Consider the following 16,409-nt stretch of genomic DNA (forward strand, 5'->3'; position numbering starts at 1 on the left):
ATCCCTCAAGAGGGAAGGATCTAAAATGTCCCTCCCAGTACCCAGCACCTCTCCTCCAGACCGTACCCCTCCCAGTCCACGAGGTACTGCAGACCCCTCACCCGGCGTCTCGAGTCCAGAATAGCTCGTACTGTGTACGCCGGGGACCCCTCGATGTCCAGAGGGGGTGGAGGGACCTCCGGTGCCTCATTGTCTTGTAGGGGACCAGCTACCACCGGCCTCAGGAGAGACACATGAAACGAGGGGTTTATGCGATAATAAGAGGGAAGTTGCAATCTATAACAAACCTTGTTTATCCTCCTCAGGACTTTAAATAGCCCCACACACTGCGGCCCCAGCTTCCGGCAGGGCAGGCGGAGGGGCAGGTTTCGGGTCGAGAGCCAGACCCTGTCCCCTGGTGCGAACACCGGGGCCTCACTGCGGTGGCGGTCAGCGTCTCTCTTCTGCCGTTCACTGGCCTGCCTGAGAGAATCCTGGACTGCCCGCCAGGTCTCTCTAGAGCGCTGTACCCACTCCTCCACCGCAGGAGCCTCGGTCTGACTCTGATGCCACGGAGCCAGGACCGGCTGGTAGCCCAGTACGCATTTGAATGGTGACATATTCGTAGACGAATGGCGAAGAGAGTTCTGGGCCAATTCTGCCCACGGAACGTACCTCGCCCATTCTCCTGGCCGGTCCTGGCAATACGACCTCAGAAACCTACCCACTTCCTGGTTTACTCTCTCCACCTGCCCATTACTTTCGGGTGATAACCAGAGGTAAGGCTGACCGAGATCCCCAGACGCTCCATAAACGCCTTCCAAACCCGGGATGTGAACTGGGGACCCCGATCGGAGACTATATCCTCTGGAACCCCATAGTGCCGGAAGATGTGGGTAAATAGAGCCTCTGCAGTCTGTAGGGCCGTAGGAAGACCAGGCAATGGGAGGAGACGGCAGGACTTAGAGAACCGATCCACAACGACCAGAACGGTAGTGTTCCCCTGAGATGGGGGAAGATCAGTAAGGAAATCTACCGAGAGATGGGACCATGGCCGTTGTGGAACCGGGAGGGGCTGTAAATTCCCTCTAGGAAGGTGCCTAGGAGCCTTACTCTGGGCGCATACCGAACAGGAGGAGACATAGAGCCTCACATCCCTAGCTAAAGTGGGCCACCAGTATTTCCCCCTAAGACCCCGCACTGTCCTATCAATCCCCGGATGACCCGCAGACGGTAGTGTGTGAGCCCACCGAATCAATTTATCACGGACACCAAGCGGTACGTAACTTCGACCAGTTGGACACTGTATAGGCGCAGGTTCAACCCTCAACGCCCGCTCGATGTCCGCGTCCACCTCCCATACCACTGGGGCCACCAGCCGAGAGGCTGGAAGGATGGGAGTGGGTTCGATGGACCGGTCCTCGGTGTCATAGAGACGGGACAGCGCGTCGGCCTTAGTGTTGAGGGAACCTGGTCTGTAAGAGATCGTAAATCTAAAACGTGTAAAGAACATGGCCCACCTAGCCTGACATGGATTCAGTCTCCTCGCTTCCCGAATATACTCCAGATTACGGTGGTCAGTCCAGATGAGAAAAGGGTGTTTAGCCCCCTCAAGCCAGTGTCTCCACACCTTCAGGGCCTTTACCATAGCTAGTAACTCCCGATCCCCCACATTATAGTTCCGCTCCGCCGGACCCAGCTTCTTAGAAAAGAAAGCGCAGGGACGGAGCTTCGGTGGCGTGCCCGAGTGCTGAGACAGCACGGCTCCAACTCCAGCCTCGGACGCATCCACCTCCACTATGAATGCTAACGAAGGGTCCGGATGCGCCAACACAGGAGCTCCGGTGAACAGTACCTTCAACTGGTTGAAGGCTCCATCAGCCTCTGCTGACCACCGCAGACGCACCGGTCCCCCCTTCAGCAGTGAGTTAATGGGCGCCGCTACTTGACCAAAACCCCGGATAAACCTCCGGTAGTAATTGGCAAACCCTAAAAACCGCTGCACCTCCTTTACCGTGGTCGGAGTCGGCCAATTACGCACGGCGTTAACGCGGTCACACTCCATCATCATCCCCGAGCTGGAAATGCGATAACCCAGGAAGGAAACGGCTGGTTTGGAGAACACACATTTCTCAGCCTTGACGTATAGGTCATGCTCCAGCAGTCGCCCAAGAACCCTGCGCACCAAGGAAACATGCACGGCGCGTGTGGTAGAATAAATCAAGATGTCATCAATATAGACTAACACACCCTGCCCGTGCAAGTCCCTAAGAATCTCATCTACAAAGGATTGGAAGACGGCTGGAGCATTCTTCAACCCATACGGCATGACGAGGTACTCATAGTGGCCTGATGTGGTACTAAACGCTGTTTTCCACTCGTCTACTCCCCGAATACGCACCAGATTATACGCGCTCCTGAGGTCCAGTTTTGTGAAGAAACGCGCTCCGTGGAATGATTCCACCGCCGTAGCGATGAGAGGTAGCGGATAACTAAAACCCACGGTGATCGAATTGAGACCTCGATAATCAATGCACGGACGCAGACCTCCCTCCTTTTTCCTCACAAAAAAGAAACTCGAGGAGACGGGTGACATGGAGGGCCGAATGTACCCCTGTCTCAGAGCTTCCGTGACATATGTCTCCATAGCCAACGTCTCCTCCTGTGACAGTGGGTACACATGACTCCGGGGAAGTGCAGCGTTCTCCTGGAGGTTTATCACGCAATCCCACCGTCGATGAGGTGGTAATTTGGTCGCTTTCTTCTTACTAAAAGCGATAGCCAAATCGGCATATTCTGGGGAAATGCGCACGGTGGAAACCTGGTCTGGACTCTCCACCGTCGTGGCACCGATGCTCCTATACACCTCTCTGAACACCCTTAAGAGCCCCCTGTTTCCAGGAAATAACGGGATTGTGAATAGCCAGCCAGGGAACCCCCAACACCACCGGGAACCCAGGTGAATCAATAAGGTAGAAACTGATCCTCTCCCTATGATTCCCCTGCGTTACCATGTCCAGCGGAATCGTGGCCTCCCTGACCAGCCCTGACCCTAACGGTCGGCTATCTAAGGAGTGCACAGGGATAGGTGGGTCTATCTGCACTAACGGAATACCCAATTTACGGGCGAGTCCACAATCCATAAAACTCCCAACTGCCCCTGAATCGACTAGCGCCTTATGCTGAAGAGAGGGGAAAAACGCAGGGGAAAAAATTAACAAAAACATGTGACCAACAGGGAGCTCTGAGTGAGTTTGGTGCTTACTCACCTGAGTGTTCCGCCGACCATCTCGACACCCAGAGGGACTCCTCCAACACCGGTCCGAAGTGTGTCCTCTCCGCCCACAATAGGAGCAGGAGGAGCCCCCTCTGGTCCCCCTAGATGCAGCTCCTCCCAACTCCATCTGAGTGGGAGTGGGAGAGCTGGAAGGTGGAATTAACAGGACCACTTCTGAATGCCCGCGGGCAGCTAGCAGGTTGTCCAATCGAATAGACATGTCTATAAGTTCATCCAGGGAGAGAGTTGTGTCTCTGCAAGCTAGCTCCCGGCGGACATCCTCCCGGAGACTAGACCGGTAATGGTCCATCAGGGCCCTGTCATTCCACCCAGCACCAGCAGCTAGGGTCCTAAACTCCAACGCGAAGTCCTGCGTGCTCCTCATCTCCTGTCTGAGGTGGAACAGTCGCTCACCCGCCGCTTTACCCTCTGTTGGATGATCGAACACAGCTCGGAAACGGCGGGTGAACTCCAGGTAGTTGTCCCGAGCCGAGTCTGGACTGTCCCAGACCACGTTAGCCCAGTCCAGGGCCTTGCCCGTTAAACAGGAGACGAGGAGGCCCACACTCTCCTCACCTGAGGGAGCCGGACGCACGGTAGCCAGGTAGAGCTCTAGCTGGAGCAAAAATCCCTGGCACCCAGCCGCTGCTCCATCGTACTCCCTCGGGGGGGAGAGACGCAGTGCGCTGGACCCAGAGGACGACGTAGGTGGAGTAGGTGTTGAAGGTGGTGTCGGCAGTGGGAGAGCTGAGATAGACGTCGGTAGACCACTCCTCTCCCATCGTTCCATCCTCTCCATCATCTGATCCATCGCCTTACCAATCCAATGGAGGACAGCTGTGTGGTGATGGACGTGCTCCTCCATAGTGGGGAGAGGGGTGGTCGCTGCTCCTGCTGACTCCATTTCAATGGTGCAGGCTTCTGTTACGAATAATTATGAGTGGTGGATGGAATCAGGCGCAGAGAGCAGGTTTCTGTCGTTTATCAAATTTATTACACCGGTGCAACCGAAAATGATCACGCTAAACCACAGGGCGTATATAGGTTGCCAGTCCAAAACAACAGGACAAAAATAGACCAGAGAATAAAGAGGAAAACAAATCACACCATCAAACACAGAGTAACAAAAAACAAGCCCGCACAAAAATACCCAGCGGGCCTAGTGCCCTTAAATACCCTACAAACAAACCCTAATACAAAACAGGTGTACCCAATTATGTGAGAAGTGCAATTAACATTGCTCCATCTCTGGATCTGTCGGGGCAGTAGGCAAATTGGAGTGAGTTGATCTGTGTAATGATCAGCCTTTCAAAGCTCTTCATAATTACAGATGTGAGTGCTATGTGACAATGGTAGTTACACCAGCAGCACACCACCCTGCATCCCACTGCTGGGCTGCCTCTGAAGCTAAGTAGGGTTGGTCCTAGTTGGTCCCTGGATGAGAAACCAGATGTTCCTGGAAGTAGTGTTGGATGGCCAGTAGGAGACACTCTTTCCTCTGGTCTATAATTTTTTTTGCAGTGATTGGGGACATTGCCCTGTGTTGGGTGCTGTCTTTTGGATGGGACGTTAAACCGGTGTCCGGACTCTCTGTGGTCACTAAAGATCCCATGGCACTTATCGTAAGATTAGAGGTGTTAACCCCGGTGTCCTGGCTAAATTCTCAGTCTGGCCCTCATGACCACCTAATCATCTCTAGCTTCCAATTGGCTCCTTCAACCCCCTTCCTCTCCCATGCAACTATTCCACAGGTTGTTGCTCTAAATGAGAATGTGTTCTCAGTCAATTTACCTGTAAAAATAAGAGTTAAATAAATAAAACAAAGCAATTTAGGTAGGTTATCTTGGATTTCTGGGTAACAGCGACAGTGGTTGTCAGCTTGAAACATGTTGGGATTACACACTGGGAATGAAGAGATTGAAAATGTCTGTGAGGCCCAGTGGTCTTGTTAGTGTTTAAAAGTCTTTCTCACAAAGGCCACGGAGAGCGATCTCACACAGTCATCCAGAACAACAGGGGCTTTCATGCAAGACTCATGAAACAAAGGAATAGGGTCTGGTGTGAAGAAGGGAACAGCTGAGTTGGAGTTGAAGTAAGAGTTGAAGTCAAAAGCTAGGTTAGTAACTGTTGATCTGATGTCCAAAAGTTATTGGCGGTCATAGGAGATAATAGTATGAACTTTCTGTACAAAAAAAGTAAAGATTTTTAAAAAGTCACTAAATAACAAAGTCGGGTTGGAGCTCGTGAGATGACGACCTTCTCTGTCGGCGCAATCTTTCATCTTAGGTCCAGAGCCATCACTAAGCCAGCTTCCAGCAGTGCAAAGAGGAAAATGAAAGCAGAGAATGAGGCCGGCCAAAGCAAAAACTCAAAGAGCCAGAGTCAGTGCTGCAGTGATGTGTTTGGCTCACCGGTGTGAATACATAGAACTCAGTTGATCTGTGTGTGTGTGTGCATCAGTGCGTGTGTGAGCACCCGTGTGTGTGTCTCTCTGTGTGTTATGTCTACATCAGTGCGTGTGTGTGTGAGCACACGTGTGTGTGTCTCTGTGTGTTATGTCTACATCAGTGCGTGTGTGTGTGAGCACACGTGTGTGTGTGTTTCAGTGTGTTATGTCTACATCAGTGCGTGTGTGTGTGCGTGTTCATGTCTATTTCTGAATCTGTGGCTCAAGGACCTGGGATTTTGAGCTAGCATCCAAACATCCCAGTTAATTCTCCACAGAGCTGAGCTAGGCGTGTGGGTCGTAAAGGTCATCTTATTGGGCTATTCCCCGCATGAAAGCCCTCCGACTTCAAACCACAATCAATTCCTGTGATTCCTCGGCTGTTTGAAGGAGGGACAAACAGGCAACCAAGCAATGTTTCATCTTACGGCCACCACTTACACAGCTATACACAGCCACCAGAGCTAAAGGGAGAATAGAGAGAGAAATCTAAAGTCTCGCACAGAGGTGTTTAAATAAGTTCAGTGAAGGTAGGGCTCCTTCTATGGCCTGGGCTTCATTAGATACAAAAACTGTTGCTATCCTCCCTGAAACCAAAACTCCAAACCCAAGGCATTAATCTTTTACACTGGGTGAAAATCTAGCTTTAGTCTGCGTACATTATTCTCAGCCTCTTTCCAATTAATGCAGGACTGGCTAGATGTTCCTCGCCTCGCTCGCCAGCATTCACGTCTACCCCAATTACGACAGCCCTGGGTGAGTGTAGGTGGTCATTATCACCATGGCAATGATGAGCGGATGGAAAACGCGAAGGATGAAAAAGAAGAGAGGAGAGAGGAGGATGCATTTGGAAGGGGCTTTTGAGATGTTTTTTATTACATTTCTTTTACAGGAAGCTGTTGAATGAATGTTTCCTCTTAAAGTGGCATCACTCGCCAGATATAAACTATGTTATCGGCGCCGCAGGCTGTTGCTTCCTCTAGGTAGTCTACATTATTGATTCTGCCATTTTTATTTTTATGATTGGCAGGAAAAACATTGCATGTGAATCTTGACACCTCAATCAAAGAAATGCATGTTTCCCCATTTCCCCACACAGTCTTAGCAAAGCATCGTGGGAATAAATCTTTGTGATGAAACATCACGTCACTCCAGATAGATGTGTGACATGATTCACATGCCACACAATAACTTTTCCCAGTCGTCTTTATTAGATGCCATATCTTACAACAGTATAGTGCTGAGGATGTGTGTGTGGATGTGTGTGTGGATGTGTGTGTGTGTGTGTGTGTGTGCTAGCTCGCATATGTATGTGTGTGTGTGTGTAACAGAAGTGCTGAGGCTGCACTAGTACACTGTGTCCTGGGGAGGCTTCAACTCCTCTCCCATTATGCTGTGTGACTGGAGGGTTCGACTCCGCTTGTTTACCCCAGAAAGACATGTACAGCTGATTTACAGTACCGCTGTCACTGAAAACACACAATGGAGCACATCATTGACTTGCCTTGATTTAGTCATTTGTGGGCAGTTTATCACGGTATGACAACATTTGTTTTGCAGGATTTTTATGTGTTGACTTTAAGCCAAAACTCACAACAAAAGATAGCAGTGGAATACGCCAATCGAAATACTAGGCCGTGCATGAAATATTTGTATTTCTTATATCAGCCATTAGAATAGATAATTAGACTTGATTAATTAATTTAATCAATCAATATCTCATCATTATGTGAAGGCAAAGTGGTTAATTAGCTATTCATTATTAATTGGACAATTACACCATCTACAGCTCTTATGTAAATGAACCTGTGCTCACATACTGTAGCACATAGGGGATGGAGTCAACATGCAGACCCCTGAATCATTTAGTATTGATTTAATATTTCATATGTGGACATACAGTATTTGTCTATGTTTCTCCCCACAGTAATTAGTTGTATTATATAGTACAGCCAGAGGCCCTGCTGTGGTTCTTTGCACACCAGAGTTAGCTGTGCTTTGCTGTTTAGAGCTACAGTAGAACTCCAGCTGCCTAATATGGTAATACTATGAGGAAATTCACCGCTAAAAACCAACCCACATCTATTCTGAATTATTCATTGTGTAGATACACTATGGTTTAGTTACATCACCTAGGAGCACAGGAGGCTGGTGAGAGGAAGACAGCTCATAATAATGGCTGGGCTGGAAACCACATGTTTGGCACTATTCCATTCATTCCGTTCCAGCAATTCCCACAAGCCCGTCCTCCCCAATTAAGGTTGAAACAGCCTGAGCTAGAAGGAGCATAGTGGTGCGGTTAATCTGAATAATCAAGGGTGTAGATATGCAGTAGTCAATGAAGGATGGTGTTTTAAAGAAAAGCTTTAGTATCTTACACTTGGTCAGTTTTAGCCCAGGAATGCATTGTTTGCAGTTTGGTGTCTGGTCTAGGAAAGTCAAATCAAATCTAATCCAATTTAATTTGTCTCACGTGATGAATACAACAGGTGTAGGTAGACCTTACCGTGAAATTCTTACTTAAAGCCCCTAACCAAAAATGCAGTTCAAGAATTAGGGTTAAGAAAATATTTACTAAATAAATTAAAGTGAAAAAACGTATTAAAAAGGAACACAAGAAAATGACATAACAATAACAAGGCTATGTACAGGAGGCACCGGTACCGAGTCAATGTGCAGGGGTACAAGTCAGTCGAGGTCATTTGTAAAGTGACTATGCATAGATAATAAACAGCGAGTAGCAACAGTGTAAAAATGATAGTTTCTATGGAATGAGAAAAGTGTGAAATTGCCTTACCAGATCCTCTTGTTTTGTGTATGTTGGGCCTGGTACGCAGTGTGGGTCTGATACTGTGCTTTGTACTGGAATACAAGGAGGCTGCACCATTATTGGAATGACGACAGTAATCCAAATTAATAAATATTTTAGCAGATTTAGCAAAATATACATAATTAACATTGTTGCCATGAATGAGGGTTCGCCTCCAGTATACAAGTAAATAACCAGCCTTCCTACGACGCAACACAACAACCAATCACCATTTAAAGTCTTACACTCCATTCCTGTTTGCATATTAAACCCTATTAACGATGTCTTACATCTGGGCATAGATACTTTATCAGAATAGATAAATAAAATAAAAAGGCAAATAGATAATGAAACTATGGATTTGAATTAATTAAATATAATGACTGCTGCACTGATTCCTAATTAAACACGCATTTAATTGCAATCATTCAAACTATTTCCCTCCCATACTTTGTTAATGAATGTGTGTTGTCACTCTACAGGATTCACAGCAGTGGGACCCGGTGTGAATAGCAAGGCCGTGGAGGCTGTGAATGGATCAGGAGGCCCCCTCCAGGGCATTTCGGGTGGGTTGGCTTCATCCCTAGGGACCCCGGAACCATACCCAGGCAGCCAGCTGAGATGGGCCCTGAAGGCCATGAAGGGCTCCAAGCTGGAGGCCCCAGGACAGGGACACATGGCCTACATGGGGAAGGATTCCACCTGGGAGCCCATGGAGGCCAAAGCGGGGCCCCTAGAGGTCATGACCCTGTCTACCAACCCAGAGAGCTACTCTGGTGAAGGGAGAGATCAGAATGAGGACCGCAGCATCCCCCGATCCATCCTGGATAGAGAGGACAAAGAGACAGAGGCAGAGGGAAGCGGGAGAGGAGGGAACGACTTTCCAGGTGGCTTTGGATCAAACAGTGACATGAACCCAGGCAGCGGTGCCAGCAGCAGCACAAAGCCTCTTCTGTCTGGATTGAAACCCACCGAGACCCAGAGCCAGAACCAGACTCTGACAGAACACACCACTATGTTTCAGTGGCAGCTATTGGACGAGCCCGCCACCTCATCTACTGCTGCCTCTGCTGCTGGCTCCAGCCAGGGCCCGGGGGGTACCGCTGAGGAGGCTAGGGGAGAGATTGTCTATGTCCAACGCCCTACTGAGAAGCTCCTTCCAACCACCTCCAGTAAGAAAGATGGCTTCCCCCCTGTGATCAGAAAGCAGAGCCTGAGTACAGCCAGGGTGACTGAGAGACAACGAAGCCCAAATGAGGCCACCACACATGGGTTCACCTCCAGACCTGCAGCTTCTATGGAGACCCTGACAACCATCAAAACTTCCAAAGCAAACAACCAGAGAAACGACTCCAGTGATTCTACCTCTACCAAGGAGCCACCCATCTCCATTGCACGGGTTCCGGTAGATAGAGAGAAGACAGCTAGTACCACATCTCTGACCAGAGATGGACCCCAAACAACTGCAGCTTCGACTCAGCTGACCATGGCGTTGTCCTTTCTGAAGGGCAGCGACCATGAGGAAGAGTCCAGGTTAGCTGTTACAGAATCATTCGTGGTGGGAAAAGGATGGAAGCCATTGGGAGGGATGAAGCCCACGTCTAAGGAGGACAAAACCCCTGTGACCACAGAGAAGACGGAGAAGAGAGAGAAGACCACCTTTGGTGTCGTTATGCCCAGCTGGGGCATTGGCCTCAACCCTTCAGGTATCTTCCCTTTTCTACTTTATTGTCACCATTATTAGCCTTTATCTAATAATATTATGTAATCATATAATCCATTACTCCCCTAAACCATAGGAGGGGAGCTGAGGCCCCATGATCAATTTAATGCATGATGCTGCAGATGCTCTTTGTGTCTCTCTCTCTCTCTCTCTCTCTCTCTCTCTCTCTCTCTCTCTCTCTCTCTCTCTCTCTCTCTCTCTCTCTCTCTCTCTCTCTCTCTCTCTCTCTCTCTCTCTCTCTCTCTCTCTCTCTCTCTCTCTCTCTCTCTCTCTATACATTGATTATACCAACCGTTAGGAACATCTTCCTAATATTGAGTTGCACCCCCCCTTTTGCCCTCATAACATCCTGAATTTGTCATGGCATGGGCTCTACAAGGTGTCGAAAGCATTTCATAGGGATGCTGGCCCATGTTGTCTTCAATGCTTCCCACAGTTGTGTCAAGTTGGCTGGATGTCCTTTGGATGATGGACCATTCTTGATACACATGGAAACTGTTGAGTGTGAAAACCCAGCAGTATTGCAGTTCTTGACACAAACCGGTGCGCCTGGCACCCACTACCATACCTCATTAAAAGGCACTTAAATACTTTGTCTTGTCCATTCACCCTCTGAATGGCACATATACACAATCCATGTCTCAGTTGTCTCAAATATTAAACATCTCCTCCCCTTCATCTACACTGATTGAAGTGGATTGACATCAATAAGGGATCATAGCTTTCACCTGGATTCACCTGGTCAGTCTATGTAATGGAAAGAGCAGTTGTTCTTAATGTTTTATACACTTATTATATATTCCTCTCCACCGTCTTCCTCTCTATTGGACCTCAGAGAGTGCTTCTGTAAACAAAGGGGGGTGTGAATTGGTAGAATGGAAGCAGCCTTAGTGGAGTACTTGGAGGGTCTTGGTTAGTTAGACAGGCTGTGAGATCTTAGGCCCCGGCAAATCAATGTTGACAGAAGCTAGGAGATGCGAGCTGTAATTGACTCTCTCTCCCGCTGTCTCTCGCAGAGCAAAGCCCTTCGTCCAAGTTCAGAATGATACAGCATGTGTAGAGACTCAATCTGCTCGCCCTCTCTAACTTGTTCACATTAATTCACCCTGATGGGAATGGGTTTTAAGCCTCACCCATATATTTTTTACTCTGCCTTGAAGGCTGGAGGGAAGATAACATCCTTGGTTGAGGAGTTTGTTCTCTTGGCCTCGTTTGAAATCCACACAGTAGGGCTGAGTCACGGCTAAGAAAGTTCTCGTGAAATATTTAGTGCCTATTTCAGTGGAAAGTTAATGTCTGGTAAAGGAACACTGATGTCCCATGTAGAATATATGACTATAAACAAATGATGCTATGCTGACATCTGGGAGCATTTTATTGATCACATGCACATATTTAGCAGATGTTATTGCAGGTGTAGCGAAGTGCTTGTGTTCCTAGCTCCAACAGTGTAGTAGTATCTAACAATTCACAACAATACACACAAATTGAAAGTAAAAGAATGGAATTAAGAAATATATCAATATTAGGACAAGCAATGTCGGAGTGGCATTGACTAAAATACAGTAGAATAGAATACAGTAGATACATATGAGATGAGTAAAGCAGCATGTAAACATTATTAAAGTGACGAGTGTTCCATTATTAAAGTGGTCAGTGATTCCATGTCTATCATGATACAAGGCGAGACCCAGATGGAGACACGGGAGGCAGATGGTTGGAGTCTTACAATGTTTATTAATCCAATAGGGTAAAGCAAGAGAGTGGTCGTGAGGAGGCAAAAGAGTCAAAACCAGTTCAGAGTCCAAAAGGTACCAAAGGGCAGGCAGAATCAAGGTCAGGGCAGGCAGGATGTTCAGGCAGGCAGAATCAAGGTCAGGGCAGGAAGGATGTTCAGGCAGGCAGAATCAAGGTCAGGGCAGGAAGGATGTTCAGGCAGGCAGAATCAAGGTCAGGGCAGGAAGGATGTTCAGGCAGGCAGAATCAAGGTCAGAGCAGGAAGGATGTTCAGGCAGGCAGAATCAAGGTCAGGGCAGGCAGGATGTTCAGGCAGGCAGAATCAAGGTCAGGGCAGGAAGGATGTTCAGGCAGGCAGAATCAAGGTCAGAGCAGGAAGGATGTTCAGGCAGGCAGAATCAAGGTCAGGGCAGGCAGGATGTTCAGGCAGGCAGAATCAAGGTCAGGGCAGGAAGGATGTTCAGGCAGGCAGAATCAAGGTCAGGGCAGGAAGGATGTTCAGGCAGGCAGAATCAAGGTCAGGGCAGGAAGGATGTTCAGGCAGGCAGAATCAAGGTCAGGGCAGGCAGGATGTTCAGGCAGGCAGAATCAAGGTCAGGCATGCAGGATGTTCAGGCAGGCAGAATCAAGGTCAGGGCAGGCAGGATGTTCAGGCAGGCAGAATCAAGGTCAGGGCAGGAAGGATGTTCAGGCAGGCAGAATCAAGGTCAGGGCAGGCAGGATGTTCAGGCAGGCAGAATCAAGGTCAGGGCAGGCAGGATGTTCAGGCAGGCAGAATCAAGGTCAGGGCAGGCAGGATGTTCAGGCAGGCAGAATCAAGGTCAGGGCAGGCAGGATGTTCAGGCAGGCAGAATCAAGGTCAGGGCAGGAAGGATGTTCAGGCAGGCGGGAAAGTTGTCCAGAGTCAGGCAGGGGTCAAAACCGGGAAGGTTATCAACAGAAAATAGCAAAAGGAGTATGTGGAAAACACGCTGGTTGACTTGACTAACATACAAGACTAACTGGCACAGAGAGACAGGAAACACAGGGATAAATACACTGGGGAAAATATGCGACACTTGGAGGGGGTGGAGACAATCACAGGAACAGGTGAAAGATCAGGGCATGACAGTCTATGTTTTTAGGGCAGCAGCCTCTTAGGGTTGATTAAACGGGTGGTAATCGGCTAGTGATGGATATTTAACAGTCTGATAGCCTTGAGATAGAAGCTGTTATTCAGTCTCTCAGTCCCAGCTTTGATGTACCTGTACTGACCTTGCCTTCTGGATGATAGCAGGGTGAACAGGCAGTGGCTCGGGTGGTTGATGTCCTTGATGATATTTTTGGCCTTCCTGTGACATCGGGTGCTGGAGGTGTCCTGGAGGGCAGGCAGTGTGTTGTGCCCTGTTGATGTGTTGGGCAGACTGCACCACCCTCTGGAGAGCCCTGCGTTTGTGGGCGGTGCAGTTGCCGTACCTGGCGGTGATACAGCCCGACAGGATGCGCTCAATGGTGCATCTGTAAGGGTTTTAGGGGCCAAGCCAACTTTCTTCAGCCTCCTGAGGTTGAAGGTTCACCACACTGTCTGGGAGGGTGTACCATTTCAGATTGTCAGGGATGTGTACGCTGAGGAACTTGAAGCTTTTCACCTTCTCCACTGCAGTCCTGTCGATGTGGATAGGGGCGTGCTCCCTCTGCTGTTTCCTGAAGTCTACGATCAGCTGATTCGTTTTTTTGACGTTGAGGGAGAGGTTATTTTCCTGGAATCACTCCACCAGGGGCCTCACCTCCTCCCTGCAGGCTGGAGGGAGGAGGCAGCTGAGTATGGACCATTGTGGGGCCTGTGTGTTGAGGATCAGAGAAGTGGAGGTGTTGTGTCCTACCTTCACCGTCCGTCAAGAAGTCCAAGACCCAGTTGCACAAGGCGGGGTTCAGACCTGCACCTTTATTATAATCATTTTTTCACCTTTATTTAACTAGGCGAGTCAGTTAAGAACACATTCTAATGTACAATGACGGCCTACCAAAAGGTAAAAGACCTCCTGCGGGGGTTTAAAAAATAAAAATAACATATAAATATAAATATAGAACAAAACACATATCACAACAAGAGAGACAACACAACACTACATAAAGAGAGACCTATAAGACAACAACATAGCAAGGCGACAACACAGCATGGTAGCATCACAACGTGACAACAACATGGTAGTAACACAACATGGTATCAGCACAAAACATGGTACAAACATTATTGGGCACAGGCAACAGCACAAAGGGCAAGAAGGTAGAGACAACAATACATCATGCAAAGCAGCCACAACTGTCAGTAAGAGTGTCCATGATTGAGTCTTTGAATGAAGAGATTGAGATAAAACTGTCCAGTTTGAGTGTTTGTTGCAGCTCGTTCCAGTCACTAGCTGCAGTGGTGGAGGGCACTATGGTGTTGAAGGCTGAGCTATAGTCAATGAGCAGCATTCTTACATAGGTATTCCTCAAGTCCAGATGGGATAGGGCAGTGTGATGGCGATTGCATCATCTGTGGATATATTGGGGCGGTAAGGAAATTTAAGTGGGTCTAGGGTGTCAGGTAAGGGCGAGGCTATATGATCCTTAACTAGCTTCTCAAAGCACTTCATGATGACAGAAGTGAGTGCCCAGGGTGTAGAGAGGGGGGGACAGTGTTTGTCCTCTCTTAATGCCTATCTTAATAATCCTCTTTAATCAATGGTTAGCTACTGCAGTAAAACAGTCCCCAGAACCCAAGAATACAGACCAGATCTGTCTCTCTCTCTCTCTCTCTCTCTCTCTCTCTCTCTCTCTCTCTCTCTCTCTCTCTCTCTCTCTCTCTCTCTCTCTCTCTCTCTCTCTCTCTCTCTCTCTCTCTCTCTCTCTCTCTCTTAGCTGTCATCAAGGCAAAGGGTGGTTACTTAAAATATAAAACACTTTTTTGGTACTACATGATTCCGTATGTGATATTTCATAGTTTTAATGTGTTCACTATTATTCTGCAATGTAGAAAATATTAAAAAAAGAAAGAACATTTTTTGACTGGTACTGTATATGTATATCAGTATAGTGTAGTGCTGTAGTGTGCTGGTCTCAGCCCCCTCCCCTTTACCTACCCATGCATCACATTGGGACGAGACCAGCTAAGCTATATGTCAACTTATGTTCCACTTCCTCATCTCTCCTCTATCTCCCTGCCTCACACATCCTCCAGCTAAACACATACAGATGGACCCACACAGGGCAAGCTCCCAATGGGATTAGCATGCAGAATCACGTATGTGTAGTCCATTAGCCCTAGGCCCACACATATACACCTACACACGCGCACACACGCACGCAGCACACACACTGAAATCAGGACAGGTTGATTCTCCAGAGAAGGGGATTTTGGCGCTATGTAGGCCTAATGTAATCATGTATACATTTAATTGGAATTTATCTTTAATTACTACTAGGCCTCATTTGCATAATGTATAATCTAAAGGAAGTGTAATCAGTGACATAATGGCACAGTATCTCGAAATGTTGGAACTGTATTATTTTATATTGAAGTACACCACAAAGGCCTGTCAAAGTCTTACACCATTTATCCGCCTCCTTGTTTACGACCTGCTTCATTCTTCCCAAGGTAACCCTGCAGCGAGGTTACACGGAGACTCCCAATTTGGCACCCATGTGCAGAGAGTGATAGCGAGCAGGAGATGGTGGCTTACAGTATGCAGCCTGTCTGTCGAACCCTTAAATTACCAACACCAATCTGAGACAAGAAACAAGATGTCTGTGAATTATAGCCTACTTGACTAAAGCTTTTCCCAGGGTCTTAGATGGATCAGGGCCACCGCAAATTAATACATTTACATTACATAACCAATGAAGCCCTGGATTGGAGTGGTGCATTTTGGGGTTGGAGAAACAGCTTGGCATAATGTATGGCCCCTGTTTGCCCTGTTTTTTTTATTTATTTCACCTTTATTTAACCAGGTAGGCCAGTTGAGAACAAGTTATCATTTACAACTGCGACCTGGCCAAGATAAAGCAAATCAGGGCGACACAAACATGCTCTGTGAGAGGCTATGCTGTACCCAGATTGATCTTCTGTGTCCTGTTTCTGTCTCAGAGAGCCTCTAGCTCCTCCAGCTGTTTCAGGATTATGTATTTTATTACTCCTTGGAACATTGTTACATCTCCCTCCGTAATAATGTTTAGAAAGCCTCTTTGGCCCTTGGTGTTGAAGGACTCCAGGATCAATGGCCCCACGCTGGCCCCCAAGGCCCTTAGCTGACCTCAGCAAGAATCTTACTACTCATCGATGCCATTAAGACAGCTTCACTATAAACCGCTACCATTATCTCATCCCCTCATTTCGCCTCTCCATCTCTCCATCACCATTTTCCATATCAAACGTTCATGCTGGATATAATCCCATGCTATTCGCCGGTTGCATATT

At 48.0% G+C, this 16,409-nt stretch overlaps 1 protein-coding gene across 1 annotated transcript in view; it reads left to right on the plus strand.

Moving 5' to 3' along the window:
- Positions 1 to 16,409, plus strand: part of ncanb (neurocan b) — a 342,495-nt gene that overhangs the window by 107,386 nt on the left and 218,700 nt on the right. Inside the window, exon 9 of the mRNA XM_052475091.1 lies at positions 8,994 to 10,217. Coding sequence (XP_052331051.1) covers positions 8,994 to 10,217 — 1,224 coding nt within the window. The remainder of the gene's footprint in view (positions 1 to 8,993; positions 10,218 to 16,409) is intronic.

This window comes from Oncorhynchus keta, chromosome 22 (genome assembly GCF_023373465.1).
Source record: "Oncorhynchus keta strain PuntledgeMale-10-30-2019 chromosome 22, Oket_V2, whole genome shotgun sequence".
Taxonomy (NCBI): Eukaryota; Metazoa; Chordata; class Actinopteri; order Salmoniformes; family Salmonidae; genus Oncorhynchus; species Oncorhynchus keta.